Source organism: Brachycentrus maculatus, unplaced genomic scaffold (assembly GCF_059751285.1).
Source record: "Brachycentrus maculatus isolate JH-2025_06_01 unplaced genomic scaffold, ASM5975128v1 h1tg000514l, whole genome shotgun sequence".
In the NCBI taxonomy this organism is placed as follows: Eukaryota; Metazoa; Arthropoda; class Insecta; order Trichoptera; family Brachycentridae; genus Brachycentrus; species Brachycentrus maculatus.
Genome location: NW_028281260.1, coordinates 434,632 through 447,732, shown reverse-complemented (window position 1 = coordinate 447,732; position 13,101 = coordinate 434,632). Strand labels below are relative to the sequence as shown.

Below are 13,101 nucleotides of genomic sequence, written 5' to 3'. Positions count from 1 at the left end.
ACAGCCTTTTTCAATTTGTCATGTCTCAGTGCCTTCTATATTAGGTAATCATATAAGTAGGAAGTAAGTACTATATGCACGTATTGAATGTAGGATATATTTTATAAAAATACACAACTGAATTTATTCAAAATATCAAACAAATCAAAAACTAAAATAAAAATACAAATAAATTTACACGTAAAAAAATATATCTTAGCCGAGTAAAAATGCTTTTAAAGGAAAATAATAAATTTCTTTTAACCCCTTTCTGCACCCAATGGTGCATAGGGCACTGCATCATATAAACACAGTGTTATCTTGATCGTTAACACATGAAGGAAAGGTGATCACCCCTCCGCTTCGGTTACCAGTCCTGGGTAGTATTGAGTAAATATTAGAGTGAAAAATCACTTATAACTATTTGACCCCCCCCTTAAGAATCGAGCCCGGGACCTCCAGTATAGTAGCCGAGCGTGCTGACCGTTACACTACGGAGGCGGACAATAAATTAACTAAACAAAAATAATAACAAAAATGCACGAAATAAAGCGTCCAATAAATCGGACAAATTAGAGCGAATGTCGATAATTTTTCGCTCATCAAGTTTCGAAAGAGATCGATTAGTCAATTGTAAGTTTTAATTACAACCGGAAAATTACAATCCTCGAAGGTTTGATGAATTATTTACGATGATATATTACTTCAGAGTTCTGCACAATGTTTATAAATCAACGATTTGGAACCCTAATTGATTTTACACTCCATTAGTATCCATTAGTATTTGAGGCATTGAATTCTTATTTTTTACTGTCTTATATTTTGCGACTAAGCGATACCTACAACATTTTGAGTGTGTCCAAATACTTGCTAACAAATCTAGATTATCTCCAATTATAGGAGTTATTTTTCATATATTTGAAGATGAAGAAGAATATGGAATATTTCATCTCAGCAATAGATGTCTCAAGTGAAATTCTAGTGATTCAAGCACTATGTTTCGAAATTGAACCATATTTATAGAAGTTCCAAGAATTTGAGTGTTGTGATTGTCATTCATGAGTAGAATTGGTGAATGTTACACGTGTGTAAAGTGATCACTAAAACCAAGCAATGACGGTCGTCAGCCCCGTAAATACCTAGACTTCCATATTCTTCTCAATCATTTTTTGAGATGTCAAAAAATAAGTGATACCTAATTCAGAAATAAACCATATATTAATGTTTTAACAAAAATAAATATTGTTGTAAAAAACTTGAAATTGTCTTTATATAAACAGATATTTCATGATACGTTTGACAGTATTAAATTATTACAGTGCTAAAATCTAGCTGATTCAATTCAATTCAATTCAATGTATTTATTTCAATTAATATATATACATTACAAACTATAAAAAAATTAAATCGCATACATTAAAATAACATATTTGCAAGAACTATTGCTAAAGAATCCCGCTTCGGAAAACTCCTTCAGACACATGGAACAGATCAATATCTGATACGTTATATTATACGTTATATCAATTATACTAAAAAAAATGCATGGATTCTATGGTGAGCGCTAGAATTTTATCGATATTAACGATCAATATATCGCTACATTATATCGATGTGGTGATACATGGATCGTTAATCACTAAATAACTATGGTAATATTTGATCAATATAAAAGTAAACTCCTTCTTTTGTTTGAATCCTGTAGATTGGTCTGCAGCAACAAATGATACCTCTTTCGCCACTTCGGTCTATTTTGCGAAACCCTCTTGAGCTCCTCATACGTTGAACAGTCCATGTCCTCGTACAAGTCGCAAATATTCGCGGCGTGGGCGTCCTCTGGCGTTTGTTTGAACACTCATATTTACTATGGCACCCTTGAGAGTCGAACCTGAGACTTCTAGCACGGTAGTCAAACGCGTTTACAACCGTACGGGCCGTTAGCTTATTAAAAATTTGTTAAAATTTTAAGTAACGTGTTACACAAAAAATATTATGGATATTTTAACATAGATGAAAGATTCAAGGGAGATGAGAATGAAAGTAAACGTCAGGGTATTTAAAGGGCAATATATCATTGGCTGGATTGAGTGATAACTTTGAACACTGTTTAACATTCACCATTGACAATCACATACTCATTATGCATGTGATTTATTTACGGTTTATTTAATGAATTATTAATAAAAATGATATAAATAACTCATTAACGAATTACAGCATTACATAACAAAAATTTAAATACACTCAAAATATTAACATATTTTTACTTCATACTCGTATAGTAAGTTAATATTAAAACTTTATTTTATGAAGTTATTGTTTACAGTACAAAATGAGTTGAATTAAAACAAAGGAAATATTGTCAAAATATAATTTTTTTAAGAAAAATTAAATTAGGTTTTTCCTAACATAGAATTTATTTGTATACAATGTGTTTCATGACTGTTATTTCTCATAATAACATGAGGAGTAACGACCATGAATCAAGTTGTATTATAAGACATACTTTACAAATAATAAAACTAATGTGCTTATATTTTATTTTGTTTCAGGTGAGAATCCAGTTCATTGATCAATACCCGTTAATGTGAGACCTCACCTTTAAAATGGTAATAAAAAACATCATCATCGCAAGTATATTACGATTTCTAAAATATATTTTGGCTTAAAAAAATATGTTTAAACAGTGGCCTCCAAAACTGAACAGGACAGATAAAGATTTCCAAAACTCGTATTAAATTAAGGGAAAATTTCGCACGACAATAAAATAATCACGCATTGTTCTCAAATTGAATACTATTGTTCTTGAATTTATTCTGATTCCGAATTTTTCATTCATTCATAATAATAAACTAGATTACATGAAGCCCAGTACCAAATTAATTTAATTTATCTCTCATTAAAACGTAAGAAGAACTCATTAGCTGGAAAAATCAAATTATTACGAGTACGTTTTATCGAATGCTTTAAAGTTCTCAATTCTTTAAATAACCCTTTTAATTTAGGCAAACCAAAACCTTTATATAGTATTGTTGAATGAACGAGTAATAGTTATATAGTATAATTTGCGCACTGTTCACAGCACAAAAAATACACATTATATATATATATATATATATATATATATATATATATATATATATATATATATATATATATATATATATATATATATATATATATATATATATATATATATATTAATATATATTGTAGTTTTAACATCTATTGATTTGTTGTATCATTTGATCCTTTCCAATGTTTTCCGTATATATACAGTACCTACATGATACTTATGAAAGGTCGAATGACTAATCAAACTTTTTTCCATGCTGTTTGCCGCTCTAAAAATTAAACACTATTTTTTTCTTATGAAACACTTTAAAAAATGTATGTTACAAAAGAAACGATATGTTTGAACATAACGACAAACCTTTCATATATATTTATGGTAATTAGTGGCAACTTATGTGATTAGGGCAGAAAATGAGTAATGCATGATATTTTCGTTTAAATACAGCAATAAAAATACACAGCGTAATTAAAAACGTGAGATAAATAAAGAACAATTAATAACACAGAAAATGAGAAACACGACACGAAAATATCTAAAATAAAATAAGTGAATTTAGTATCACAAAACTGTAAGTTTGGTTATATAAAACTGTGCCTCCTAAAGCTACATGCAAAGCAATTTTTATAACAAATTTACCTACTTAGTTATATTAACACATTGTATAACGGATATTTACTATATAGTTTATTATATATTCATCTTTTCTAAAACGGTAAGTCCGTAAATTTATGACTTTTTCTGACTATAATAATAACACAAAACTTCTTACTAATAAAAATAATAAAAACAAATCAAAAACAAGCTCATGTTATCGTTAGCTAGCTCCGGTATGTCTGTAAAGTTTCAAACCGATCGGAAATGTGGTAGTAGTTCAAAATTACTTCACAAATTTCGTATCGCTGAGAAATTAATTGTTGGATAGGTAAGCGATGCTGAATAAAAGTAATAAGAATATTATTTTCGCTGTCCAAAATAAAAGCTTGACATAATAATAAAACCCAACGAAAGCTCTAGAGTTAAGGTACAAAAATCAAATATTAATAATAAATATTTTTTGTTGTTGATTTCGAATACAGGAACATAAATTTTGACACAGATGGACAATGAACCTGCACATAAATAACTGTGTCACACGTTTCAACGATCCTTTTATTATATTTTGATTGCAAGTTTTGTACGTGCTATAGGATCCTTATGTAATATTCGATGAGTTGTGTATTGTATTACCACGTATTGATATCGCAAAATGTTTTCATAGCATTTCAATGTAGGGGAAACCGGGGTCAAAAGTAACAACAATGAAAAATATTCTTACAAGTATAGAGCAAAATTTATTGTACTTTACAGGTAGCAAATGTGTTTATTTATAATTAAAGTAACATTTCCAAAACTAACTAACCATCACACCGCTTCATCGCAGTGGTGGTCAGAGAAATAGAACGCAACACCAATCTATTCCTGCACACATTTCTCGCTTCTTCCACATTAATACATCTTCTCATACATACTCTCCAATTATTCCGACTCCTGACCTGACCAGTATTTGAAATACTTGATCATGCCAAGTTTTCCTCAGTCTTCCTCTGATTATATTACTAACCACATTCGCCGTGTAACTTTGTTTAAAAATCCTTTCTTCGCTCATTCGATTCACGAGCCCAAACCATCTCAACACACCATTCTTAGTTTTATCGATAAAGCCTACACGTTTAATAAAGAAATATATTGAAAATGTTCAGTAACATCGCGCATTCGCGCTGTTTTGATCCAGATTCTAAGCCTTTGAAATCCTTATAAGCAAATTTTCATACGCGCATTTCATGCTACTTCCGGAAAAAAGCATGTAAGTGTGAGGTTTGTGAATGTAGTTGAATCTATTTTTTACATCTCAACATAGATGAAGAAGAATATGGAACTCTGAGCATTTACAGGACTTAGATTGTCATAGATTGGTTTAAGGGATGACTTTACACACTGTAACATTCACCAATTCTACCCATGATGGACAACCACACTACTCAAATTCTTAGAAGTTTTATATATATGATCCAATTTCGACACATTGTACTTGAATCAATAGATTTTACCAGAGACATCTCTTGGTGAGAAAAAAGGCTGAATCTACATACATAGGCGATTACCCTGGCAAAGCGTGGAGAGAGGTGCGTTGTTACTTCGGACCCGGGTTACTACAACCTCGGTTTCCCCGATATACGTTAGCATATAAACAGACAAACAATGGGTCCTCTCTAAAATATACAATGCATGGAAATATCGCCTCAATTTTAACGGATAAGATAAATCTGATTGATGATACAAAGGGTAAAATGTGTTGAAATACTTAAAAATACCCTGTTATGCCAAGCGGTAATTCAAATTGATTACTTTTTAAAACGTGTCCTAAAATATGATTTAATTTTCTTCTTCTACCCACCAATCAACGTTTCTTTCCGATGGCTTTCTATTAGTAATCTAAACAAAAATGACGTATAATATTTGAATTTCTATAAATTACCTTCTAATCTCCTCACTTAATAACTTATTATAAAAACAAACAAAAACAATGTGATTTTGAAAATTTTAACATAAAAAAAAGTACAATGCGTCAATTTTACTATCGATATTTGTTTTTGGTAAAATAGAAAGCCAAGCATTGCACTCTATATTCAATTAAATTGAGATGAACAACATTAAAAAAAATAAAAACAAAAAACAATAAACAAAAGAAGCCTTCCTTCGAAAACGCATTATTTTAAGAAAGTGAGGGTTTGAATGTTTTTTTTAAATTTTATTTTAATAATAAAAATGTAATTTCATCAAAACATGAAAGAACGGGTATAGAAGAGGTGAAGAATATTTGCAAAGACAGAGTGGTGTGACGTTCTATTCTCTCTGCCTACCCCTGCGGAGAAGTGGCGTGATGTTTAGTTAGTTTTTTGTTGTTGAGAGAACAACATATATTTATTTTTATTTTTATAAGAATTTTAGGTTTCGTTTAGTTGTTTAAGTGATTTTTCATTATTCTTCAATTTCGATGATACCTTATTTGGTTACTACCCATAAATATTATACAAATCGCGCACTCCTTTCAAGAACGTCATAAATCAAAATACTTGATTTTTCAGGAGAACGTTTTTAAAGTTTAAAAATATAATACAATGTATTGAAAACAAATATCAAGCCACTTTTTGAACTTTTTACTGTGCAACAGATCTTTTTAGATAAAATCTGAAGGTTTTTTCACCATTTGAAAAATATTTAGTATATTTAAAATGAATAACTAAACAATACATTTTATTCAAAATGCAAAAACAACACTTTCTGCCATGTAGCGGGTAAATATTAAGTTTAAAATATGCCTCTTTTGCTGGGATATAGTATATTTTCTGGGCATTCCGAAAACACGCACAACTTAAAATCGACGATTTTCGATTTATGACGTTCTTGAAAGGAGTGAGCGAAATATAATACGGTTAACATTATTTCACCGCAATATCAACAACAACAAAAAGTTACTAAATACACATTTCCGATGAAGTGACTGATTACCATTAATCGACAACGATCGATCATTCGATTATTTGACTTGCAAATTCTCTCAGATACAACTACTCACGAATCGTCCCATATTTTTAAACCGATACTTTTTTTTTTAAATCAAAGCAACTAATTATTGACATTGTATCTCGTACAATGTCAATAATTAGTTGCTATGACACTGAATCAGAAATCGCAAGCGGGATTTCTATAACTAGATTTCACACGTAGATTTTTTAAAGTGATTATATCATTTGAGTCAAGGTTCGAATAATTACATTAGAAATAATAGAAAACATTAATTTATGTACATTAATCTAGCGAACAATAAATGTAGGCACCTAATGACAATTGTATAATATATATTATTTTTAAATACATATGCCGCTATGTGTAATTTTTTGTAGTGCATGTGTTGCTATTTCGTTTAACAGTTGGCACTGCAATTGCGGTTAAAAAAGGTTTAAAATCAAAACCACATTTTTACCTGTCACATGTATAAACTCACGCAAGTATTTAAATGCATCTTTATGTCAAAATTTCAAAGCAATCGGTGAATAAATTTATCAGATTCTAGACTTTGAACAAACTAACATTCACATTTTTACTCAAATAGATAGTGTTTTCGGTGAAATTTAATTTTCATGTAAATAAAATGGCAGTTACAATATTTTCATTTGTTTTTAAACCTTATTCTCTTTAATGGAAAGTCGAATACAATACTGTTTTCGCGCGAAATTTTCCATAAAAGTAAAACCATAAATTTCGCAGAAAGCTTTTACGAGGTACACATTACATCACGTGTTAATAATGTGATTGAATCATTTCACTTTCGGGAAAAGGCATAAAATTTACATAGAAAATACGTGTGTAATACTTTGTCAGATGCCACTTACTTACTGTGGTTTTGCACGATAAGTACCGATGTATAAAAAAATATTGAACATTTAGCTACTAACTTACTAACTACCCATCTCCCCGCTTCTCTGTAGGGGTAGGAAGAGAGAATAGAACGCCATACCACCCTGCCCTTGCAAACATTCTTCGCCTCTTCCATATTCATGCGTCTCCTCATACCCGCCGATTATTTCGGCTACTGATAATGCATATCTCATCCTAGCATTCATTGTTTATTTCACCATTCGAAAATTTATCAAACAACTTTTTGCTGCAGATTCTTCTGAGAGAACGCATTTTGAAACCAACCAAGTAATATGTGTTTTCTTTCCTTATTTATATATACATATAAATACGTATTTATACATTAATTGAAAAATTCATACACATAATAAACATTTTTTGCAGAAACCCACCAAGCCACCTTATGTGTCTTGTCAGCGGAGAAAAAAAAATATATACAATAAGAACAACCTAACCAAAAAATCTCAAAACGCTATTTGTGAGTTGTCTAAATTTATTTAGTTGTCTAAATTTGTCTATCTAAAATTGTAAATACGCGTATGCTAAACATTTCCGTATTTACATTGAAGCGTTATATCATTTACATAGTCTTGTAATAAATGTATACATCCTATGTAGAAATAGGTTACTATAATGAGTAGACGTGCTATTTAATCTTAAACTTACTCGAGACTTTCGATTAATGGGTGCGGCGACAAAAGTGATTAATCTTCTTGGAATACTAAAAACGCGAGAAGCCAGTTACTAGCGCCCTTTGTATTCAGGTCCTGAACTTTGCTTGGTATTTTTCATGTAAGGCTGTTTAAATTATGCATGCGAATCATAAACAATAGTCGTCATGCGTTAGCACTTCTCTATTCCATGAATGGAACGTGAATTATAGGGTGACAAAACGTTTTTTGTTGGGGTTTGAGAAATGATATATTCCTCAGTGATTTACATTACCAAAATGAAAAAAATGCTCACATTATTTTTCATTAGTTGATTCGGCAGTCACTTTGTGGTAAAATTTATCCATTTTTAATTTATGTTTTACTTGGTAAATACCACTTTTTTAAAAATGTACTTAGTAAATACCACTATTTCTTAATCTATGGTGTTTAAAAATGGGGAATGCATCAAAACACGTGTCACAGTAGATTTTAAGAAATAGTGGTATTTACTAAGTAAAACTTAAATTTTAAAATGTTTTATTTTTCTGAATAATAATATAAACCGATAAAGAAACAGTGATTTGATTTTTTATGTCCAAATTATCTAAATAAATCTTTTAATGTTATCTTGCTTTTCATTATCGATTTTCACTTGTATGAGAATCACTAATTAAAACAGCTATATAAGGTACAAACCTTGACTGTTGGTCTGTTTTTTGGTTGGTTAAAAGACATTCATATGGATAGGCCTATCAATACACATGTAATACGTACAAGAAGTTTAAAAATGAATATATAAACATTTTGACATCTCAACATGGACGAAGAAGAATATGAAAGTCTGGGTATTTACAGGGATTATGAATTGTCATAGGCTGGTTAAGTGATCAATTTACAGATGTGTGACATTCACCATTCTACCCATGAAGACAACCAACTACTAAAATTTTTAGAATCGTACATTTATCATAAATTTCAATTAGTTCACTGGGTCATCTACGGTAGAAAATATTCCGCGTGCATAAATTGATCACTTAACCAGCCTACGACGGGTCGTAAGCACTGAAAATACACAGATTTCCATTTTCTTCTTCATCTACGTTGAGATTTGAGTTTTAAAACTAACTTCTAAATGGAGAAACCTGGATTTGTGAATAAGTATTTAGACACATTCAAAATGTTTTAAACATACAAAAGTTAGATATTTTAACTAAATTTATCAAGTTTTTTTGAAATATTAGCTAATTTCATTGCCTTAATCGAATAAGTAGCAATGTCAAACCCATAAAAACACAATTAGAGCCTTAACGCATTTTGCCTCAGCCATACGGCAACATGTAACATGAAAAATGGCTCCAAGGCTGTGGAAAATATAGAGAAGGGGCCAATGAGAAAATTGGTTTATATGAAACCCATTTACGTGAAAATTTATATCATTTTCCGATCCAGACAAAATACAGCGTGATTTCAGGTATCAATTTTATTTTACCTCAGTACGTAAGCTCAACGTATAAAAACTTTTTCGGTAATAAATACTACTTTTCTGGATATTAAACGTACCATGCGAATATTTACATAAGTTATTTATGGTATGATGTTAGTTTGTTTATTTCAATGGAATCGTGCACCTTACTGAGCTCAAATTACACAAGCTAGTACGGATACGAGTATGCCTCAACCGAGTGTCTTTACAATTGCTATTTTTTTTCTATAAGTATACTTAGTCCAGCCCCATTTCCTTAAATAGCAAGAGTTAAAACATCTTCTTCTTCTAACCCTTATCCGCACCCAATGGTACATAGGGCACTGCATCATACTGACGCAGTGTTGTCTTGTTCGTTACTTATATGAAGGCAAGGCGATCACTTCGGCGTTTCAGGGATCAGTCTAAGGTAATATTAAATAAATATTTTAGCGAAAAATCACAAATATTTATTTACACCCTCCCCTGGGAATCGAATTCGGGACCTCCAGCACGGTAGCTATACATGCTAACCATTACACCAGGAGGCAGACAAAACATTAAATTATAATTTTCTTTAATACAAAAATCAAACACTTGTATAAGACAATTTTTTTTATTTATTAACGTAAACACGAGTCGTGTTTACGAATAAACTCACAAGTGGTCGTAAACAAGTGTTTTATTTTATTTTAAATTTATGTTTTACACGGTAAATACCAATATTTCTTAAAATCTATTGTGACACGTGAATTCTTAAATCACCATTAGAATATCTATCATACATCGTTTTGTCGCACATTCATCTGAGAGATGTCATTTCGACTGCAATCAGTCTACATTCATCCTTCTTTAACTAACTTCACGCTTCACTTCCATACATTTGCTTCACTTGATTCCTGGTTCCACTCGACGGGTTGGAACCAGGAATTCATTATGCACTGCTAGTTTAGCTTTCGGTGAAAGGTTTTTATTTGCCATAACTGATTTCAGTACACCATTCACTCTATTCTCTCTCTTTCTATATCATATAATTTATAATCATATAATTTATTTTCATAATTATATTACATTGTTGTTTGGATCAAATTAGTGCTAGCTTAAATGATTTGAAGTGTGGCTACACGAATCGTATTACCTCTAAAAATGAACAATGCCTTTCCAGTTTGATTGTGCCCGCGAAAGTGGTGCAACGAATACCTAACAGACTGCTACTAATATTTCGTACGTCTGCATACTGCTATCACGTTCTCTCATAGCATTAAATTACACCGGAGCGAATGAGATGAAGATGTGGTGCAAATTAAGGCGAACAATAGAAATTCATTAAGATGAGAGTCTAACTCTAAGCCTCCTTTTTCACCATTTCTTAGTATCTATTATCATCTAACGATTATTCTCACAAATGACTTTAATTTGGTAACCTGTTTGATATTTATTTTTAATTTACCATTTATCTATCAAAATATAAAAATAAATTATATAATAATGTAAAAACAGCTTTTATTATTTTAAGTTTATATTATTTTGAAAACGTTATGATAAAAAAGAAGAAAAACGTCATTCTTCAAGCGTAAGAGCTCAGTCTCTTTTTTTAAGAGACTCAGCACAACTTAAATCATAACATTGTACTAAGTAGTATGTATATAAATTGTGTTATATTGTTTGTAAAAAATGTTACTTTATTAAATATTAATATTTTTGATTTCGAATCAAAATTTAAAATCATGTTATTAGGCGACTCCTAGTACGTAAAATAATCCGGTCAATATCTTGCAAACATCTTTAATAAATACAAGGGTCTCAGGCAAACAAAAGCTTTTTCAACCCAAAAATAGATGGCTCTAGTGAACTCACACGTAAAGCGTAACTAGATTTATTTATTTAAGTTCCAAAAAATTTGGTAGTGTAGTTGTCAATCGCGTGTAGAACGGTGACTGTTACACGTGAGTAAAGTGATCACTTAAAGCAGCCTTTTATGGGTCGTAAGCCCCGTAAATACCCAGACTTTACCAAATTGTAACGTTTTAAGTATTTGAATGAATCTCTGTAATTTAAATACAAATATAAGAAATAAAATAAATCCGGTTAAAAATAGCGTTTTGAATATTATAATAACTCACTTGAATTCGCGTATGTGTCTCCCCTCTTGAGCAAAGTGCGATGTAGCTAAAAGTGAATAACGCGTCCTCAGCTATCTTGTTCTCATGTCGCAGTAATCGGACCCTGGAAACCAACATATTACATATAACTGAGCGAACTTCATTTGACATGTATTGCATATTCATCCGAACCTCGGAGTTACGTCACTTTATATTTAAGAGAAGTGCCGTAACTTGAAATTCAATTTATGTAGAATATTTTTTTTAATGTGCCCTTTTTACTTTTTATGTCTGTGTTGAAAATTACCATAAACTGATTTATATAAAAATGCTTATACACTGTGTATCTGAATAGATCCTACGTATATGAAGAAAAAAAGGTCTGAGAAAGTTCGTGACGCTTTTTCCGATAGGTGGCGTTAATTACAAATAACTCAGGAACAACAGATCACAGCGACACCACTAAACACTAGGAGGAAAGGTGACACTTCGATCGTTACTTTGAGTATACAATAGAATGTTTTAGATGGGTATCAATAATTCATGGACTTGGAATTATGTTAGATAAATATTAAACAAACAAAAAAACGAAAAAATAGCCATCTTTGGCCGATCGCGCAATAACCCTGTAAATTTATTATCAAAACAAGTTTACCTACTAGCAAAACGCAACGGCAAATAAAAACAATAATCATATAACGCAAATCGACGCAAGTCAAAATCCCAAATGCTGGGGTTCGCCTATTATCAGAACAGTTCGGTTAGTGTCAAATTCCGAATTAAGCTTAGAAATGCAATTTTCAACTAAAGACCATCTACTAAATGACGTGAACTATGAACTGTCAAAGTAACAAGCGTTAAAATACATAGTCTTGTGCGGTATCTTGAAATAATTATGCGGTGATAAAATTGTTAAGCGCCCTTGAGGTAGTATTTTACGAAAATGGAGCTTTATAAATTATCAAAAATTTAAATGAATATAAACGTTTCATGACATTAAGATATATTAAGACTAGTTTTTATGAATAATAGTACATATATGTACTAAATTATCAACGTTTAATAAAGGTTTTCGTTTGATTTTTTTAGTATTTGTGTAATACCCAAAGTAAAAACATAAATCTACACAAATACCTAACAGTGAAACAGACCTTCAAACAGAAAATTGTAGCATCCGTTCACATATTATTGTGTACAAAATTTTCATAGTCATATCCTCCAACGAAGTCTATGGACTCCAGAGACAATAGAGCAAGATAAATAACAAGACAACAAATCGTAAACCGATTCTTATTACTGACAATAATCATAATTTGTACCATAACCTACGTTACAAAACATCGTAAGAATATTTACATTACATTACAAAAA

At 30.8% G+C, this 13,101-nt stretch overlaps 2 protein-coding genes across 5 annotated transcripts in view; one reads left to right on the top strand and one right to left on the bottom strand.

Moving 5' to 3' along the window:
• Positions 1 to 13,101, bottom strand: part of LOC148301804 (DNA oxidative demethylase ALKBH2-like) — a 142,192-nt gene that overhangs the window by 68,782 nt on the left and 60,309 nt on the right. Inside the window, exon 2 of one of the 2 annotated variants that reach the window (XM_088272682.1) lies at positions 11,752 to 11,854. The exons of the other annotated variant lie outside the window; for it this stretch is intronic. The gene's annotated coding sequence lies outside the window, so the exon portion shown is untranslated. The remainder of the gene's footprint in view (positions 1 to 11,751; positions 11,855 to 13,101) is intronic. 2 annotated transcript variants of the gene reach the window in all.
• Positions 1 to 13,101, top strand: part of LOC148301805 (uncharacterized) — a 119,829-nt gene that overhangs the window by 48,057 nt on the left and 58,671 nt on the right. Inside the window, exon 3 of one of the 3 annotated variants that reach the window (XM_088272671.1) lies at positions 2,532 to 2,588. The exons of the other annotated variants lie outside the window; for them this stretch is intronic. Within the exon in view, the coding sequence (XP_088128797.1) occupies positions 2,586 to 2,588 (3 nt within the window). The 5' untranslated portion in view covers positions 2,532 to 2,585. The remainder of the gene's footprint in view (positions 1 to 2,531; positions 2,589 to 13,101) is intronic. 3 annotated transcript variants of the gene reach the window in all.